This window comes from Anticarsia gemmatalis, chromosome 17 (genome assembly GCF_050436995.1).
Source record: "Anticarsia gemmatalis isolate Benzon Research Colony breed Stoneville strain chromosome 17, ilAntGemm2 primary, whole genome shotgun sequence".
Classification (NCBI taxonomy): Eukaryota; Metazoa; Arthropoda; class Insecta; order Lepidoptera; family Erebidae; genus Anticarsia; species Anticarsia gemmatalis.
The window spans coordinates 5583871-5606196 of NC_134761.1; the positions used below are offsets into that span (position 1 = coordinate 5583871).

General features: G+C 35.7%; 1 protein-coding gene across 2 annotated transcripts in view; it reads left to right on the plus strand.

Annotated features, from left to right (window-relative positions):
• Positions 1-22326, plus strand: part of sha (shavenoid) — a 56312-nt gene that overhangs the window by 29671 nt on the left and 4315 nt on the right. Inside the window, exons 3-9 of one of the 2 annotated variants that reach the window (XM_076125025.1) lie at positions 17488-17646; positions 17864-18010; positions 20889-20999; positions 21105-21238; positions 21309-21477; positions 21554-22002; positions 22084-22308. In XM_076125025.1, coding sequence (XP_075981140.1) covers positions 17547-17646; positions 17864-18010; positions 20889-20999; positions 21105-21238; positions 21309-21477; positions 21554-22002; positions 22084-22308 — 1335 coding nt within the window. In that variant the 5' untranslated portion in view covers positions 17488-17546. The remainder of the gene's footprint in view (positions 1-17487; positions 17647-17863; positions 18011-20888; positions 21000-21104; positions 21239-21308; positions 21478-21553; positions 22003-22083; positions 22309-22326) is intronic. The other variant, XM_076125026.1, reaches the window with a different exon arrangement.

Below are 22326 nucleotides of genomic sequence, written 5' to 3' on the forward strand. Positions count from 1 at the left end.
AAAAGTTTAAAATAAATTTACCTTATACCTTCTGAATTAAATAGACTCATCGATGAGTCATCTTTTTGAAATGTAAATCTTTAACTGTTTGTATACTCAATCTTACAAAAACACCGGTGTTTTAACTTTTTACGCGTGTAAAAGATAACAATGCTCTATTATTTCCCTCATTACAATTCCCCATCGATAGGGCGCGAACGGGAGGCGTAAGTACGAACCATCATTACAGTATCTATGCTATTACGGCTGATTGATGAACACACTGCGACGGATCACCTTGTTTATGTCCACTGCATGCGCTTATCGCCTCCCGATACAATCGTTGTAATTAATGATGCGATACAACACTGTTTAGATTACTTATAAGGGCTTAATTAGAGCATTGGTTTTATTCGTAGGTGAGCAAAGGTTTAGTATTGCCAAAATATGTAGAGAAGTGATGAACTTTTGTTTTTATTTTAGCGATTGTTGTTCATCATTGTCCCCTTATTTAATAAGGGGACAACCAACACGAAATTTAACAAATCACGATAGTTTTAAATTCCGAATATAAGAAAATTTTATTAAATAACCTCTAATTCCTCTCCCTCGTTTTGGAGGAGACCCTTGTACAACCGTGGGACAGTAATGGGTTGAAAAAAGTATTTAATATTACAAATATTAAATTGTATTGTTATTATATTTCTTTCAGCAATATAAGATCTCGACACGCGGTAGCTTATCGAGCCAGAGTTCTGAATGAATATACATAACGACATCAGCTAAACAAAAAGCTGCTAATACGCATATAAGCAGCATAAAACACATCACTTTCTTATCCACCAGCATTTAGAAGTAAAACCTCTGAAAAGCAATGAATAAAAAACCTTTACAAGCTAACAATCTGAACAAGAACTTTATATCGAGTTAGTAGTTTTTATAATAAATTAACTTTAACACATCACTCGTGCGGCTCGTCCCGATGAATCTCAATTAAACTAGCTAATGACTGTATCTAAATCACCGGCCTACCAGTCTTGAGATTGCATCGAGTGTGATAATTTGCATCTATTTTATTGCCTACACACCTCGCCTGAGTAATTTATGTTTAGCGGCTGGAAATAGGAACAATGCACATTCACACTTTTGTTAATTTTAGATGACAGGCGTATCATTAGTGGTTATTACTGTTTGTCACAGCTAAAACTTATGTTTCGTTTGATATTTTAAGCAATAAATTTGATTCATAATTTCCAAAATGGTGACATAATATTGAATGTGTGGAGGTTTGTGCTTCGGGGTAGTGGCGATAAATAACGTACTTCATTATACATGATATATATATATTTTCTGGTACCAGACTATTACAATAAACTTCTACATATTAATAACTAAATATATGTCCTAACTAAGTGAGTGCGCGGAGACGACTGCCGCGTCGGACTATCGCAGGCGTGCGCCTGACTACACAATGCAGCGTCAGCAGTGTCGCTACAAATGTATTTTTTAGGCGTTGAATCTTCCTTTCATATAAGTAATTGACCCGCACAGCAGCTCTGCTTACGCATTTTTTTTTCTCCAAAAAAACCGTGTCCTAAAGACTATTTTGCAAAATGTTTTCAGCCTAATCGGTTCAGCCGTTTTTGAGTTATAAATAATGTAACTAACACGATTTTCTTTTATGTCTGGGTAACAGATAGAAACATGGATTTATCATTTATTTGTTTAAAACAATAACGGCTTTTTTATAACGGATAACTTATAACTTTTACTGTTAAAATAAACTTCTTAAAATAACCAATTATTATTTTTAGCTTCGTCAAATAGAACCTAGCCGTCTATTTACACAGAAGTCATTACAGATATTGTATCCGTTAGACCGTTATATACAATATTGGTATTGCACACACTCATAAAAATATTAATTACTTGCCAATCAATAAAATTTAATAAAGAAATTCCATTACAAAAAGCTCAACGGATATTCTGTGAAGCGTCAGTTAGAACTCGATGGTAATATATTAACAGCTTTTACACTTAGTCGACTAGTCGTCAAATACATTCTATGATTTTAAATCACTTTTTAGTATCTTAACAGATATTATTACATCATTGAACAGCTTGGGGTATCGTTAATTAAAAGCAGGATTAACTGTTTATTGGGAAACGTTTTTGATAGCGGTTTTATACGAAAAATAATTATTGTCGCTTACGTTAAATTAGGTTACGCCTTATTTTATTACTACACGCCATTTATTGAAATTAAAATACTTATGTAAAAGTGAAAACGAGAATCAAACCGAAGGTGGAGAGTGCATAATTGTTTCTAATCAATAATAAAAAAGGTAACTTCTCCACCAGAGTATCGATATTAATAATATAATCAAAATATGTCTTATGATCAGCCTAACTTAACTGCTGTATCTTTAACTAGCAGACCATTAACACCTCATAATTGTAGTTGTTTCTCATAGCGTTTTATTATCTTCTTTAATTGCTTAGTTAATTTAATTATTATTAATTACGTGTAAGATATGAAAAGTAATATTTTAAATCAACACTTATACAATTGCTATAATATATTTACTTTTCAAAAATATTTTACTATCTTACTTAATCTTTCCGTAGACTAAAATATAAACTCCAACTTATACTAAGTTTAAAAATAGAGGTGTATTTATAAGTCTATCTTTCTACCGTACTGTCGTATCTACCATCAAAATTGCAGTAGCTGCCTTAAAGTATGACGCTAAAATCCGTGTAACTAGGTCTACATAGTTAATCTAACACTAAGTCTAGGAATTCCATACAAAATCTGCATACTCATAAACCATACATCAAACACGATCTAACACTACTTTCCATGTCAAATGTCAATGTATGAAAGCTTGAGTATAACATGTTCCAATTAAACGTGGACCGGTGGTCGTTACTCCTGCACGTACTTGAGACACCTCGTTTGTGGCTGCTACCGAATGACGTCACGAGCTCTATGGGACATGTTGACTGTTTACAAATGACGTCTTATTTTTGATGCCGTATAAAACCTGTGATAATACGGTCTATGCATTCGGCCTGCATTTGGGTGATGTTAAGGTGAGTGGTTGGTTTTATTCTGAACTATGTTTTGTTTTTTGGACGGAGTTTGTTCCTGTGAGACGAAATTTTTCTTTCGTTGATCTGGTGGAAGTGTAGAAATTATGGTACAAATGTAAAAGTTTAGTTAGGTCTAGGGCAACAGTCTCACATAAATATTTGTTCAGTGTGGGAATCCTACTTACGGTAACGGTTATAATTGTCGTTTGACTTTAATAAGCATTTTATCACTGGCAGTCTGAACAAAAAAATCTGTAGCGCGATTCTCTACAGCCGAAACTATAAAGCATCGAGAGTTTGACATTTAAAATGTACTGGAAAAATAGTTCCTACGGTGGCCGTTAGAGGCGCTAATCAGATTTGGAACTAAATTTATCTATAGTTAGCTGGTTGTTGATAGCCGATAGTAGTTATAGGAAATCGTTACTCTAATTTACACTAAGAAAAATGATTAGAGGTATGATATAAAATGCTAAGAAAGATCATTTCAAATTACTGTCTATAAAAACACACCTCGTTTGAGTGTCTCTTAAGCTCTAAATTTCGACATCAATTAAAAATAATGACTTGAATTGAGAAAGTAATTATTTTGTTGTAGCTTAATACACCATAGTCTAGACGAATATCTATTCAATTTAGATATAACATAGCGGGCCTCATACCAAATCAAGATATACATATTACTACTGAAAATTATATATTGAATAGAAGTGCAGCGATCCAAAAAATGTAGGAACACGAAATATATTTTTGAATACCATATCAGCGTATTTCATTCAAGCTTCTAAAGCGCAGAAACCTCAACCTCGTATAGGTATCTGTTATAGATCCGTATAAAATATACTCAATGCACAGCTTGACTTACATAATATGTAGGTACAACCTTATCTCGTATTTTGAGTGTATTTGTATCGGAAATTCTTTAAATAAAATAAAATGTTAGGAAACAAATAATAGTCTGCAATATTTCCTGTGTTGCTCTCATGCGCTAGTTTATAGACATAATATATTATGCTACAGGAATTTTGATGCGGTGTAAAAATGAGCCCGATACGCAGAAGGCTTCCGCAGTTCGCACATTCCTCATGATTGGTGCTGTGATGCGTTCGTTTGAGTGGTCTCTAAGCTACTGTTTCTTTGGACTTTACACGTAAAATAAAGCATTCTAGAACTTACTATGCATATCACATAAATAAACTTAATATCATAGTAAAAAAGGTACCTATCACACAGCGAGACAGTTCAACATTTTTGAACATTATTATTTTGAATGGAAATGAATCAACAGGTTTAGTAACTACACAAATGGCTTAACAACACAAAATAATAATTGTTTATTCATTCAAAAATACAAATCAGATTCTCAAACCAAACTTCACCGCACTAACAAGATAAATGGAATCAAACTCGAACAAAACATAAAAATGGTTCATTGTAATACTATAATTTGATTGAGTAAACAGTTTACCAAATCATAGCCATTAGTTTGGACATTACATGTTTCGGCATCTGATTTAAACTCCGATTACCGTTCAATCAAATAAATAAATCGACGATTACATGCGTTGGAGTCTCATTAAAGACTGCTTAATAGTGTTTAAGTTTAGTTTGTTTCGTTTGCTGGTATTTATATGAGCTGTGGTCAGTAGCACGATTCTCTACAGTCGGTGCTATCAAATATTGAGTTTGACATTTAAAATGTTCTGAAAATATAGTGCCTAAAGGCCCCGCTAGTCCGTATAAAACTGTTTTACAACATTTAACAATGATTACAGATGCTAAACAAGTGTATGTTCTCTAAACCGTTGGACATTTGCCCTTGGGGTTTTGATAATGAACCCATGGCTCAGATAATTCTCTGTTCTATCTCCCATTACCTAAGTGCTGCTCGTAGGAGCGAGTCATTAGCTGTCTACCACCGTCTTACTCACTTATTATACTTCATTCCGTTACCCGATCCGTACTATTACCTAAGATTAAAATACAAGGTGTTGCCAGCAAAAAGTCCATTGGTTAAAAATTTTGTGCTGTGAAAGTCCTGCTAATATTATAAATGCGACCGTTTGGGATAATCCATGTATGTTGATTACTCTTTCAAGAATAAGCATTGCCATTCAACGTGGCAATGCTGCCAGCCTTCTGGGCACGTTACCCGAGGACGGCGATGCGGAGATATTTTATGATGCCTTATTTTAATTTTATTTGTGTTTAATTTATTATTATTATTTTTTCGTTTGTACATATAAAATTGTTATATAATGTATTAATTTCTGTCCTCTTTCAAGTCAAAACTACTGAACAGATTTAGTTGAAATTTTTTTACGCGAATGGAGTCGTGATGAGAACGTAGTATACCATAATTTTATCGTGTTTCAAATAAAACTGTTGTTACGTGTATACGATTTCATTGATAGGAAGCGTTTTGTTATTTCGATATAAGTGTAATGATTTCGTCATGACATATGTGACAAGGATTAACAATATGATCCTTCTTACACCAACATTAAATTCCTCAGGTTTGAGAAACACCCCATCTAATCTAGTTAACTTATTAGAATTTGATTGCTCATATGATTTGTGCAATAAATAAGCCGTTTCTAGTTTTTTTAATTTATGTATAATGCAGCTTATGCGTTTGCTTCATATCTGAATTTCATATTGATTAGTTTGCGATGCAATCATTAACAAATTAAATAAGGATTTAAACATCTATTTCGCAATGCGATGCAAATTATAACGACGAGATGCTAACCAAATTGCATTAATATTAAATCAGGAATTAAGTTATAATTAAGCAATTAGATGCAGCTTAACTTTAGCATAATAAGTCACAATAAAATGTCCATCCACAAGCTTTAGTAAAGTTGCATAACAATTTTTTTTTCATAATCTATCGCGTACAAATACGAAGTCGATCTTTAAATCGGCTTATCTTTAATCTCAGGTAGGTATAAAGTTTCATCGCATAAAGCTTGCTAAATCCATTTGTATGAAGATAAGCCTTTATCTGTATAAGAGCGGACAGGTGCGCAAGCGCCGCGGCACACTGCCGTGTCACGTCGCAACGCTGTGCGTGTGTAATCTTAGACACAGTCAATTATTCTCGTCGAGAATCAAACCGGCACACGCTCATCCACCCGTTACATGAACACAACTAATAACGACACGTAACTAAATTCAAGAGCGGCTCGAATCGTTTCATTTTATACGCATAGATTACAAATTAATAGAATAAAATGCTGGAACATCTATGTCTGAAACGGGTTTCGCCACGTGCGGTGTAAATGTTAAGTAAGATAATCGCGTTAACGGTCGTAAAGAATCATAGTGTTTATACGAATGTTAAAAGACAGGACACATCGTATGAGTTCTTAGAAAAAGCATTTCTTAAACCACTTTTTACTATAATATTTCGTTGTTCTCGCTACTAGAAAACATAAAATAAGGCTTTTGCTTTGTACATCTAGGAAGTGATAATGTATAGGGGCTCTTTTAAATGTGCTAGATTCTGGATAGAGCGTTATAACAGGTTACATATGTTCATACTGACTATCTAAATTGCGTGCAACGAACATTATTGCATGATAATAGTAATAGAGATATCATCATCACACTTGTTATCTTGAAGACACTCTTGACACTCTCTTAATAGTTATTTCAATCTAACAATTACTCCTAGACAACTCTGAAAAATAATGCACTTTTATAACTCACACGACCTACTGCTCAAAAGACACTACATTTTAAGTGATTCACTTAGTTATTGCTATCACTACAATGCACGTCAAAGTAACAATGACAGCATGGGTCTAAGATCTGACTAAAAATTTTGTGATATTTAAGCATTCGGTCATTCAACTTTTGTGTTGCCTGTGTATTACATAATTGAAAATGGGATTAAACGCGAACATGCATTTTACCTTGGGTTGGTTGAAGTTTCGGCGCAGAATACTCTGGCTGTGGTCGCTGTTTAACCAGCCAAACGGCCTATGTTACTTTATTAAACATTAAAGTAATTTCAAGAAAACACTGCATGTTATTGGAAACAGATCTCAGAGAAATACTCATCAACTAATGTTTTATCTGACCAATATCTATATCAATTGATTAATATGAATCATATTTTTTATAGTCGTACTTCCCCGCAGTTAATGCCCAAACATCATACCAAACTGAAGCTCTACCTACCTGTTGTGTGGTACAATTCCGAAAACTAATTCGCAGGTCACCGGTTCATGTCTGTGTGAGACATGGCTAACGATGGTCATTGTCGTCAGTTTGACAAACAACAATACATTGACCGACACCGTAAAGGACAAGGAAAAAGATTACGTTTGTAGTTTTGTATATAGTAGGAAGCTTTTGGTTTGTTAGTAACACCTAATTTGACATCGTTTATGTACTTTACTGTATTGAGGATTCAGATTCTGGTGCTTGAATTTTTACAAGGAAATATTTTATGTAGGTACATAAAGCTTCTAGTGGTATACTATTATGTATGTAGCTAAGAGGCTGCTGGTATCCAAAAACCATGGTGCATAATTTTGAAATGTGTTTCAATAACCAGGCAATTTTAGCAATGCTGTGAAATATTTGAAAGTTTTTGGCGGTATTTGTCATTATTCAACAGTTTAATGGACTAGTGTTTTAACTTTGCATAGTTGAATAATTTAACAGTTATTTCACAAATAAACTATAAGCTCGAAATGGGCATACCTATATTTATAGTAATTGAGAATGTTCGTAAATGTAGAATCAAGTGAAGGTCAACTAATACAGAATTATAAAGAGCTTGATTCTCTTTACATGGTAAAATATTATGAATATTTGATACAATAAATATTTTATAATGTTGAACCGCTTTAGCGATCGTAAATCTGTAAAGACTTTATGTGCACTAATGAAGCGGTTACGGTAGTTCATAGCGAAGGTTGAAGATAGATATTGTACAGAATAACGCAACACTAAACGGACCATTTCTAAAAGCCTGATTTTACAAAATAAACAACATATTTATTAATTTCCTCAGCTTATCTTTTTTTTCTTGCAGCTGCATTTATATAATAGGTAGGTAACAAACTTTCCGTCCGGTCATTCTAGGGCTTACTTCACTCATATTTTTCCAAGAACATAAAACCGGTTTTCACCATAATTGAATTTCTTCTTAACTTTGTATCCCTAAATTTTTATTTCCTTACAGTTATCGGAAAATGACCCGGCTAATGAGATGCTTGACAGTGTCAATAGCGGGCGGACAATAAATGTCAAAGTGTGGCCCAACTTGCTCGTTAACCGAAACTGTCCAATAATTGACGACCGGTAAAATCAGTTGTCGCATACAATTATCAACGCAAATAACATTTCTCTCAATTTTATATCAGTTTTTAATACACGTGTTTTCGAATCGATGGCGTAAATTATCTGCTACCGCTGCAGCGATAAAAGGAGTACAATATTATTTGCAGCACTTAAAGTTTTGATTGGATTGCCAAAGTTGCTAATGTGCCCGTCAACAAGGCTTAAGGTCAGACGTTATATAAAATATATCAGCTCGTAAATGGATTGACATCGTATCACCTTAGGCAGATTGGTATCCCTTATAAAAAAAAATCTTTCGCAATGCTCATTAATCAGCATTTTATTACCATTGCCTCGCACGCTTGTTGCAACCACACAAAAACTTGGTGTCAACCAGCAATCCACACCATCTCTTATTACCAGGTTGTTGAAGCTGTTCTGCTTTTTGTTAGGGGCCTACGTTATATTGACGCCTAACTGATGGCAAGGCAAAAGGAGATAGGTACTGTATCTTTCTCCTTTCACATTGGATACTTGTGAAAAAGCGTTCTAAAACAAATATTATTGTTACAGATTTCTTTGACTCCATGAGTTGTCGATTTTAAGTAAGCATATAGCAACTTGAAACAAGTAATTTTCTTTCTCTACAAGTGCTAACGGTTGTAAAATGAGCTATGAATCTTTCAAGCATGTTGTTTTAAACGACTTGTCACTTGTTGACCTACAATTAGGTAATTAACATATGTATAGGAAATGCTTTGTCGTGACAAGTGCTTCTTCATCATCGATATGAAATGTCTTATCCGCTCTTAAGCTCAATGAAGAATGCTTGTTTCTATAAGTGCCTTTTACCCAAACAGTATAATACTTCGATACAGCCCTTGGCATTTTTGCGTAGGTTTTAGTATGTAGCTGTCGATCTTTGTGAGAAAATAGATAATTATATATTATAATTAGGTTGATGGTATCTTCAGAACGTATAGGTAGGTACGTACTTACATTCTATTTAGTACCTACATTCCTACACTACCAAATACCAATTCGAATGGTGTTTATAACAATAGCTGTGTCAATACAACAGATCTAAACTTAATCATCGTACAATTTCTAAAATAACAACTATCATCGACCTATCAATGAAAAGTAAACTTTCACACGAAGATTGAAGATGATTAAATTGAAAGGATATTAATTACGTAGAATTTCAAACATAAGTAGATGATTGGCTGAGATCTTTATAATTGGAAAGAAGAATGTATCGGTATGATAATAGAAAGAGTGGCAAAGTCTCGTGCATACGCGAAACCTTTACCATGAGAACGTGGTCCCCGGCGCGGGCGCAACACAATAACAGCCGATCGACAATTGCTCTGACGTCACACGACACGATGAGAACAACGTTCACACGGTAACGTCTTCGCATACTTTGACAGAAATAATAACAAGACATGACACTGATTGTTTGTATGTAATTAAAGTTTTTATACAAATAGCTGTACTTGTTAGAGATTTCTAAGGGATACATGCAGATAGGTGTTATTAGACAGGGCTTAAGCTAGGTTATATCGCTAAGACTAACATTAAACTCAGACACGCAACTGACGTAGGCCCCTTAACAAGCTTTTATCCGTATTACCCACTTGCTTGAGACCGTAATCTAACATTTTTGTTCTAGTTCATAATACGGTAGCGTTCGAAACTTCAAAACTACAATGGGATTTACGGATTGATAAATTACATAGACGGCACTTGTATAGTGTAATAGCAAGTGGAAACATTTAATGAGGTGTAACTCGCCGTGAGCAATCAATGAAAGTACTCGTTAAGCATATTTAATTAGACGTCGGCTTGATTGATTGTTATTGCTTCTAATAATTTCCAGTGCATAGTGCACTGTTTCTAATACTGCTCGTTGCTTGTGCGTGACGGCGAATTTACTCTGCGAACGCGCAACGCTAATAATGATTGATGGCTTCTTGTTAAGTTCTGCAAGAATGAACGATAAAACATTTTTAAAATGTATTTTATGCTGAAAGTTATATTTTAGTTCTACTTTTGTAACAATACATTTGTATCGACTTGGGACATCTAGGTTGTTTTAGTTAAAATGTCGAATGTGGTTTGTCTTAGCTGTTACAATTTATTTTATATTATTTTAATTCTACTGTTGTGGTCCAAGGATTTTAATATTCAGCCAATCAACGACCTTGTGCGTGGAATTGAGCATTATATTGTCGATAAACTTTATAGCCCATACCACTTTATTGATATTTAAAGGAACAGTGTATTGCAGACGCCAAAAATCGTATTATAACAGGTACTGTAATTAGCTTACAACTGCATGATAACGATACTGAGTGCTTTCGGGCACATCGGTGTGAGGCACCAACCAATGACATTCGTTATTGGATTCCCTTATATTATGTGTACAAAACTGTTCATAAAATTATCGTAAAACGCATACCAAGAAACACTCGACCACTAATTTACATCACGAGCATGTAAGACTATCACCAAATATATGGAAAAAAAATGTTTACGAATTTACGTGAGTCTGAATACATTTCGGTGGTAAAATATGCGCGTTCTAAAATGTAGCCAGTGGTGAGTACACTCTTAGTATATTTCGTACAAATAAGTGTTCTCGAGTTGGGCACTCGACTCGCCTCTACGAGACGTCGACGCAGGGCCTACAAATATTTCACCGAAAACTTCACTCGGATAGTTCATACATGTCTAATGGTGCGTGGCAATCTTTGAGGAGCAAACACACCAGTATTTGACTATCTGTGTTTGATAAACACTGGGACTACGTAGTTTACTAGACCGAACGTCTGCCTCACGTGGAATTACGGGGAATCAAAATAATTCGTATAGAGTGGCACGCGTCTTTGTTTGCCACAGAGGTTTGTGAACTCCGTGTTTACTCAATGTTCGTTGTTAAATCGATACGATACGCTTAATTTACTATACAATACGGTTAACGATTATATCATCTTAAGAGGACAGAGATAAGGAAAAATATTTGATGACTCAAAACTCAACATTTAAACAACGCTCATCTAAGATAGGTGTACCTTGTAAACTTACAAAAACTGTAATCTCAAGTACAGAATATATTAACTTTAGGTAATACAAACAAGGAGAAAGTACGAAAGATATTACTTATTATTTTGGAATGCTTATTAAATATGACGCAGAGCCAGTGTACACGTGTATATCTCGGCACTCGAGACCAAAAATTCGTCAACCAAGAAACTAAATATTTATATACTATATACAAGATTAAATCTTGGATAATTCTGAAACAATCTTAATTTGTTCTCTGGATTAACTTATAAAAAAAATACCCGTCAAAGGAGTGTTTAGGAGGGGGTACATTAACCAAATACTATACCGGTCAATACCAAGATGGTCAGAAGCCTCTCCCGGTGGTCAATATTTACGGACCTGTGAGTACGGGCCGCCGGTTGTGGGACCGACCGGCCTAACTGTCTCAAGTGGCCTCGAGGACTTCATTAGCTATGGCTCGCGAAATTCTCTATGTAAGCTTAAGCATTTCGAGTATATAAACAATATGCTTCGGTAGATCTAAATGGCTTTTTGATATTTTATACCGCCGCGCCTTTCGTTAATAGTTTTGTGGTTTACGGAAGCTAGTAAAGCGTTAAGCATCCGGCTTAAACTGCCAATTTGTTTGTTTATGATGATTAATATGTGTTTTCCTTGATTAGGTATGACGAAAGTGGCAAAACATCCAGCTTATTTATTTTATATCTTGATTTTCAATCGCATCTACATATACATGTATTTATGTACAGTCACTATAATAATTGCAGAAAAAACCGCTTGTAGAATAAAATATTTAGTAAAAAGACATTTGTTAAGAAAATATGTAAGCACATTAATTCATTTCATTTCTATCTTAGAAATCGCAATATTACAATGGAACCAATTCATTTAATATCCATTGGACGTTACCATTACAGTGATATTTATGTGTCCGGTCTAGAAATTCTGACCCGGCGTTAAAGTACGGTACAAGATCACACTGATATGATAATAAATAGCAACGGTGCAAGCTCATGGATCCAATCAAATTATGATTATCTTTACTTCGTCGCCTCACGTGTGGCCATTGCCAGTAGCTCTGACCAAGTGATAAATTGCTTATAACATGCTAATAACAACGACACTGCTAATTTATCAAGCTGGATGACCAAAACTAGCTTAGCTTATAACGTTATACGCTAATACTAAGATTGTAAGTAGCTTTGGGCGGCACCGACTAATAACTGTATAAGTAAATTAAGATGTCGATATGATGTGTGAGCGAACACGAAATAGCTGGTCATTGAAATTACTGTAATGACTATATTATTTGCAATCATTTACAAATTTATTTCAGTTAGATATTCAACCAAGCTATTCCATATAAGGTCGTGAATTCATCAAATCTAGATCTATTTCTTTCAAGGAAATACTCATCTCAAAAATAATTTCGGTTATTTTTTTGCTTTATTATCGAAACTTTAAATAATAAGCATTCAATTTCTTTAGCAAATAGTTGTCTGGTGTCCGGTTTGTCTTCAATAATAAATAATTTATTAAGCTTGCAGCCAGAAACATACAAACACAGGGCTTAAAAGGAATAGTGTAGATTAGTTGCTTAATGAGCTCGCGGTGTATTTAAGGGCGAACCAACGTGGTTGGAATATTATTCATCGTGCTTACTTACTATTTGCCTTGAATGAATAATTTGACCGGCATTTTTGCTACATTAGAGATTCATATTTAACATTAATTAAAACTCTAAACATAGGTTACAGATAATATCGAGCAAGTAGCAATACATAATGTCATGTCAATGAATTCCTGCTACGTATTGCGTGTTATGAGTTCCAAATTTCAATCAATAAACTGCAAAGTTTTTCGGCATAATATTTACAAGGAAGTGGCTAACACCAGACATTATTTGTATTACATTGGTACTAACAGGTATTTTACCCAAGGTTTAGGACCCGGTTTTGTTTTAGAAAAGAAAAAGAAAGATTTACTCTTTGTGTATTTCTAAAAGCGGCTGCTATACAAAGCATCTAAACGTATGTATCTTCAGTAACGACATACGTATGAATGAGTATTCTAACATAGCAATCATTAATGTTTATGAATACAAACTTGCTACTAGATGTAAATAATGTCCGACAATTAACCAGTTCAACCGGCGTCCATCCCCGGCGCCCAGGGGTTTCCTTGCCAACCACTGTAATTTTTGCGACTGTACACATACCGCCAAATCGTACACACGAATATGAACCGAATAAGAAGTACTTTAGGTTGATATTTCCGTGTCGCGCTAATCATAACTTGACCAATATAATTAGAGCACAGGAATGTATTGAAATACCTACGTATTTAAGGTCTAATTACGTTGGTTGGACATGTGATGTGTGTACTTAGTCAAACACGAGGTAGTCTCCAAGTAATGGCTATGCATCAATCGTTATCTCTACATGAGGAATCAATAGATGCATCTGCACACCGGTCCTCTTCCGGAGGGCGGGGTCCTTCGTAATGGTATCTTAAGGGACTGAGGCTTAAGATTAATATTATTTAGTACCGCAATATATACAAATGTAGTTTTACAACTTAGTATTTATAACCGATCTTGATAAGCAACGTCTAACTGATAATTCGTAGAGAAATGAGAACAGTATCTTATTTTAATTAAAAAAGGACTTGCTATCTGACCATCTTCTTCGTTTTAATTTTGTCATTTTACAATCAACACAATTTCATCAACATAGTCGTCTACATCTCTGTTTATGAATGAATGTTCTTTTTCTTTCTCCCGCACCAAGAATTTCACTTGTCGCGGGGACTTTTACAAAAATACAAACGACGGACACAAAGTACAACCAGGTCAACCAGCCCCGAAACAATTATTTGTGGGTCGCACAAATAATTGTTCTGTGTGGGAATTGAACCCACGAGCTCCCGACGCAATAGTAGCGGCGTGGCGTCCTTAACCACAGCGCAATAGAAGCATTCACAGAGTTTCAAAGAATAACAATCATTTCAAAAGCAATTACTCTAATAAAAGCCTTTTTATTTAATAATATGCATTGAAAATTGTTTTCAACACTAAAGTAAACTTTGTATTTATATTATAAGGCCCTAAATAGCATCGGCGCCGTGCTAAAAATAGCCATTAGAGGTGCACGTGCCAGGTCTTAAGCGCTGCAGTGCATATGCGACTGGAAATGTCAGATGTTACCATGATAATTCACCCTCGACATTATCAATCAGATTGTGGTCCCGAGATTACTGCAATCAAACTCCTATGTGCCATGTGGAGCATGAAGGAAGGATCGGTGTACCAAGTGACAGTTCGTGTAATACTTGATCTTGTTTATAATTATTATAAGTCTCCTGTTTCGTTTTAGTTTGCTATTAATTTTGAGAGCTATTTATTATGTATGTAATTAATACAAAAATCTTACCTTCTTTACGCATGTATTTAATACGTACCGAAACAAATCTTACCTTCTTTACGCATGTATTTAATACGTACCGAAACAATAAAGATCATGATTGAAAAGAAGAATTTATACTTACTATTTAACAAGTAAGAATTTGCATTACCAAGAAGTTGACGTTAGGCAGACGGCCGCTCGTACATTACGCCATGTTTTTGAGAAAAGACACGTTGTAACCCCCCACATAACGTGGACTAAAGTGAAGAAAAAGAAGAAGTAAGCATTTTCATTGCTCATGTATCCTAAATTAACCTAGATGTAGTACCTAATTAATATCTATATGCAGATTTGTAGAACTACCTTACAAAGTCCGTAAGTGAAAAACAATGGTTTTCTATTACCGAGCACTTTCTTTGTTATTAATTCTTTACCTTCCAAGTTCTATTGTAAAGGTTTTAGCGATTCTTCCCTCAAATGCACATTTCACACCACAAGTTGTTTCTTTATTGTAATCGTCTTACTGTTTGCCAATGACGTATAGTAAATCTCATGAAACATGTGTAGCCTTTGTATACGTCAAAGATGCAGTTTTCTTAGTAACAATAGCCTATTCCGTCGAGTTTAATATTTAGTCCGGATGTGTTAAATGTCCATATTTCAACAAGTTTTACTGCTGGGTCCTAAATGATGGTAGGACCGCTATGTGGAAAGTTCTACTAGATCACAACTAGAAATATTTTAACGAAGAACTTTGAAGTTCAGATTAAAAGTGTAATATTTCTAACAAGTATTGAAACAATAGGATGTGTCGAGTGAACCCAGCTGATTTGAGTGCAATGCTTAAGTAAGTACTTTATTAGCCATAAGTAATATTTCCTATAGGCTTATGACCTCTCGAGCAATTTCTGTTAATGATATTCAAACAAAGCACACCTCATGACAGTTCTGTGATGAGGAGCAAACGTACACGGTTATTAGTTAAGGAAATGACTAGAAACAATAATCTTAAACGCGCACGTTAAGGTTAGCAGCGATTAAGGAAACCTATTAGCGTCCAGGGATACATCACAACAATAAATCGACATCTGTCCGATGGAGATATGAGTGTCCATATATCAAGCTTCAGTGTTAATATGTTAGGAGCTGATATTCTGAGAAGTGATTGACTGTACGTCAGAACTCTGGGTTAAATCGACAAAGTGGGTGTCTACACACTCGCCCACCGCTGAGCGAGTTTGTCACTGTCATTAGATCTAACACCGTCGCTTCTATAACATTAAATACCGTTTTTTGGATTTTTAAGTGCGATTTTTCATAACAGTTAGGTCAACACTTACTTGTACAGAATAGTCACGGAACAGAAGACGAGTCAACAGTATTGACGCGTGCTAACACTCGCCGGATGAAAAGTAATTTTGTCAAATACGTGGAATCATCGCAACTTTTTATGAACTGTTACACTTGTTTGATGAGTTTTAACAGTCACTCTTAACACGTATGTGGTATAACCGTGTGTACACAGATGTTGGTGGTATTGTAAGCTTTCGAGAAACTGTATCAGTTAACTTGGTAAATTTCCGTTCGAGTTTTAAGAGTTCCGGACCTTGCGAAGAAAGCCAACAATCTTGTTAATACATACGTCACAATAGACAGTGCCTACAATGAATCTATAATACATACTTACCTCACGTCTACCAATGTGCATTAATAAGAATCGCATGCAAAAATCTCGATGTTATTATGAACGCCACCATGGAGGAAATCATGTGAACAGAGAGATGTAACAGTGAACAATGCAGTTGTATTTTTGCACCGATGCTCGAGCTTTCACTACAGATACGCCGCTTCATATTACGATTCACTATTTTCACTCCAAATTGCTTTCATTCGAATGTCATGTTGTACGATTTTTAATTTTGTAATACTTATGAAACAATGGTATCGCTGAGATGCAGAAAAGTATAGATACATTTACGTAAGATTTTCACATGCAATGACATTTTGTATTTATCTGCTAGTTGTTGTAAACTGGGTTCTAGACAGTACAATTCGGGGCTTCAAAGAATCTTGCCTAACTCATTAACTCCGTTCAGTCGTTTAATAATAAACATCTGAACATTTTAACAGAAACTTTACGAGTGTCATAATTAATCAATTAATATTGAAGATAAAATAATAATACAATCAGTAACTACAACTGTTAATATAAATTCCCCTGTAGCCGTTAGATTTAGTAAATTTTATCTAAGTATTTTCAATTACTTAATTAATATCTTCACAATGTCTTTATTTTATTACCTACTTATAATTATTGCTATTCAGTAAGATATCCGTAAATAATCAAACTTAATACGTACCCGTTACTTTGGACCATAAATCATTTTGAATAGTTTCATTTGGATTAATAACGAAATTGAAAACTTATTTCATATTATCGACACAGTTTTGCCTTAAGCGCATCTTGAAGTTAGATTTTAAATCTCTCTGATATTGCCCGGAGTTAAAGTTTCTGTTGACCCATTACCGGACAACCTAACGGGACTAGTGAAAAACATCTGACTACCGTTTCCAGTTTTTAGTCTTAAGTTGATTCATCTGTCCTTTCATTTGAGTAATATTTTTAATTTGTTCCCAGGGTGTCGTCTGCGATGGTGGTGGCGGGCGGGTGCAGGGGTGCGGGCGGCGGGGGGTAGCATGGCCGCCACGCTGCTGCTGCTGCTGGCCACGGCCGCAGCCGGCGCGCGCCTCGGAGAGCTCGCGCGCCGAGACACTGGAGACATCTTTACTATTATTGGTAAGTGCCTATTCTACAAATCTAAAGTAAATAACACCACGCTAGAAGAATTTTGAACAGGCTCTCTGGACAAGTTGATGCACCCTTAATCAGTCTCTATTTAGAACTAAAGCTGATAAGTCTATAGTGGTTGGAATAACCTCCTGTTGTAGACAGAATGTATGTCAAAAGAAAATCTCGTTAGCATAATTTTACACCATTGGATAACCTATTACAGATGATGAGTGCAGTCCAGCTCAATGCGCAGAGCACGGCGCGGGCGCGGGCGCAGGCGTCAGCGCGGCCGGCGAGTGCGCGTGCGCGTGCCCGCAGCGCGCGCCGCTCTTTAGAGAGGACCGAGAGCTATGCGTCGATGATCTCCCCGGTAATTACCTACTCGTTACTTTTTCATACGTTTTCTTTTTATTGCCTACTGCTATGCTAAATGACAGCTAAACATTTAGAGTAATATATCAAGTGATTGATACTCTACAACTAACGTGTTTGCCGTAAACAGTAATTTAACGCTTTCAAGCCGAGATTTATATTGCGCTGTCGTGCTTAAGGAATCAATCATATAAAAGAAATGACAATTTTAATTAAAGATCTATAGAGGCAATAAATGTGTGTGTAATATCTTGTGAAAAGAAATAATAAATGTTCATACATAAAACTTTTCTTTACTTCATTTGTATGAGGTTTATTTATTGATTAATGTAGGGTTGCCAGTTCTTAAATATTCAAGGATAAAAAGCATGAAAACACCGAATTACTTATCGCCTACTAAGTACTATGTTTGGTTAATCTGAAGTTTCGTTCAATTTCTATATTCGAACTACACTCAACGCTGTCAAAACTAAAAAAAAAGGCCCACACGGATGGCAACCTTAATTGAAGAGAATCTAGCCTACAAAACGAGTACATAAACGCAGCTATGAAATTAAAGCCACTTAAAAAAGATTCTTTAGAGAACGATTGTGCTAAATCACTATTGAGATTGAGACGCTTGTCTACAAACGGACACGGTTATCTGCACATTTGCGAAATCTCACACTTCACTTTCATGACGATGATCAACAAATAACGAATGTTTTTTTTTCCGTCTTAAGATCATAAAACTGTTCATGTTTCGTAAATAAATTATGTCCGGTACATTCCCGTCATTAGATATTTGTATTCTTGGATGAGTCACTTATGAGAATTACATTGACAGGCGTACGGTTAAAAAAACTGAATAGTAAATTGAACAGCCTATTTTTATGAAGAGTTCTTATGCGTAGTATTTCGTTTTACTTGCAAATTAAACGTAAAGTAACACAGACTTGCCCCATGGACTCTTTGTGTCTCTCTTCCTGGCTATTCGTCCCATAAGGTTGTGGGGTCAGCCTTCCTTACACCTTTCCTCCACTTCGCCCTATCCTTGACGTCGTCTTCTTCGCCCCATAGACCAACAAAGCCAAAACAAAACTAGTTTTGATATTATTTTTGTAAATTAAAACTTGATGATTAATTCAAACGATTTGAATGCTTATAGTTTACGCTAAAAAAATAATAAGTATTATCTAAAAGGTCGTATGCGTATATCGAATCATCAATATAGATTATGCATTAGAATGCACACATTTTTATAACCACGCTCACCTTCAACGAAACTAATAAATTCAGGAATTTGTATCGCGTTAATTATCGCATCCAATGCGTTCACATTTAAATAAATCCGATTTAACTTGAGAGCACGTTTACAGACCTGGTTTTCGTATCTTTCATCTGTGAATACTTACTTACGTTTTTCTTGCGCATGTTATATTAGAAATCGACAAGAGACGTGCATAAGTGAATTAATTATTGGAAAGAGGTTTCTATAACGCAGTTTCCATCTGCATCATTCAACCCCGGTTTCTGAGTACATTTAGCGGTAGTTTATCTATTCAATAGCGTTTTTTTGTGTGAGTTTTAACGCTGTTAAATAGATAAACTGCTGCTAAATGTACCTCAGAAACGGGGGGTCAGTCAAATTTCAATAAGAATTGATTTATAGTATGTTACTTAAAATGTAGTGTACTTAGGTACTTAGGTCGTCACCTACCTAAGTAATGAAGTGAAAAATGCAGTAATCATAAGTACGATTGGTGGAAGATAAGCAACAAAGTGCATACAGTATTTTCAATGGCAATGTTACGTAGATACCCCGTGTGGGAAATCACTTCATAAAAACAATCGAATAGCTTTCCATTTTCTTTTAATTAGACAGAGCTTCAGTAGAAACCATTTGAATTGTTCGCTCAATTTCCCGATGACTATCTTTTAATAAGGGCATAACTTCATAGCGGCAGTCTGTTATTAAGAGCATTTTCACTGATTGGATAAGAAAAGCATGCTTATTATGAGCAAACATTGCCATTTAGGCTTGCTACACACATATTCCGGTCGGCATGTTCAGCAATATTTATCGAGCACCAAAACCGACATGAAGCAAATTACTACATTTGTTCGGCTTGTTCCGATCGTAGAGGCTATCACGTACTTCAGTTGTCGATTATTTGAAAGCCACTATGCTGTACATTGTTTTCTCTCTAAGATCATAGTAATTAACAAGTTACCTCAAAACAGCAATGTACTGAATAGTGACCATTAATTTGACATACACTAGGTGTCAACTGAGATACGTGATAAGCCCGCAGGTCGTTCCTTCGGTTTTGATCGTCATTGTTCCCGAACATCCATCTACACATATTCGGTTTTACCGAACGGCTAAGCCAATGATTGCCGAACCGAATATATGTGTAGCAAGCCTTACTTACGAGCATATTTGCCAACGCATATAAATTGTGCGCACTATAGGTGCATATTTAAAAATATTATCGACAGTTATATTCCAATTTCATCGATAAAGCTAAATCCGGTCATGAAAGGTATCGATGACCATAATTACCGACATATCTGAAACGAAATCTAAATAACTTAGCGTCGATGTCGCGTGATAACTATCACATTTGCAACGTACGGTGTAAATGAGAATCAATGAAATTCACACGGATAATAACACCACACATTTTCAATATAATCTTTAAAAATGACACTTTATCACTGTTAATTCCTTTATAAATGAGACTTTCATTAACAAACTACCAAAGTCCCGCGTTATTCCTTAACAAATTTGACAAATATTTGTTTACGGGAAAAGCCTTTATTGGATTTTTTACGTTTATTGCCCCCAAATTTACATCTTCAAACTGTTTATTTGCAAATATTTTGTTTTTCAGAATGTTCGTTGGCAACATTTGGGACTGGCTCTGCTGTCCAACGGATACCATTCGTTTATTTGCCACTGAAAGGCCAAATTATACATCCATCGAGGGAGATTACTTTCCAAAGTGAGTGATATCGCTCATTTGTTTTAACGTGTGCATTATGCACATTAATTATTTTTCTTTGAAGCATCATAACTCCTAAATACATCATGGTTCTTTTTATTACAGATGTTAAAACTCCCATCTGTGCTGTATCAGGCGCTCAATTTCTAACAAGAAAAGGTTTCCTCGATTTACGAAACACTTTAGATGCCGATGTACCTTTCAATCTATTTCGCGATGAAGGCAGAACATTTCTACAGGTAATTTCTTATCTAATGTAAGCAGCTAGGCGTTTTTCTAAGCGAGCTAATAAATATGTTACGTTCCCAGTGGAGCGGCGAGGACGAAGTGCGTGCGAGAATGACCGGCCGTGTAATGGTAGTTCGATTGCTGTGTCGTGATGTCGCCGCCACTCCCACGTCGCCTCTTGATCTGCGAGGAGTGTTCACACCGTGCGTCGCGTTTAGGGTGCAAGGAACTCCACCTAAACCTTATTCAAGTATGTTTTAACCTTAAGAAATGCTAACAACTTACGCTCAATTTTATCTATGACATTGAAAAATATACACTTTCAGATATAACCGAAGTTCAGTTCGCGCCAAACGCACAAACGTCCGAATCGTCCCACGCTTCCGGTCTCACTGTATCTGAATACGTTGCCATCGGCATCAGTTCCTTACTTCTTGGTCTCGTCTACGTTGCGTCTGTATTTCTCTTCTTACACATGCGAAAGCGTCGAAAGGCAACGTCTGATGAAGATGGCAGAAGACTAAAAGGGCTGAAGAAGAAAGACGGGTCTATAATCACAGAACGTGATATAGTACGAGTTAACAACGAGCGAATGCAAAATTTACCGAGTTCCATGGGCCAAGACGACGGAATAATTAAGAAGAATCCTCTATTAAGTATTGGCAGCCGTCAGCTTCACGATGTAAAGCACTATCCAAATGATTCAAGTAGTAATCTGTCAGACTTGGATGATTTTGCTGATAGCAGTGCGCAAAGTGATGACAATTTATACACTGTAAGTAACTATCTATTATTTTCTTACGCGAAATTGTTTTGGGTTGTTGTTGGTAACAGGGTGTTACTCGTCATTTTCCAGAGTCAAACAATATCAGCAGTTGTACACCACAATCATGGCGATTACAAAATGAAGAGTGAAAATTCAGAGATCAGTCACCGAGATGAATCTGGTATTGAGCGGCTCCCACACGAACACGTGTCGATCGTAGAAACTACAGACGACCGAGAAATTGCACGACCGGTCGGCACAACGCGCAGGAAATTATACTTCAATCCTGCTTACTTTGAACCACAATTAATGGCGGTATGTCGACTTTCGTGA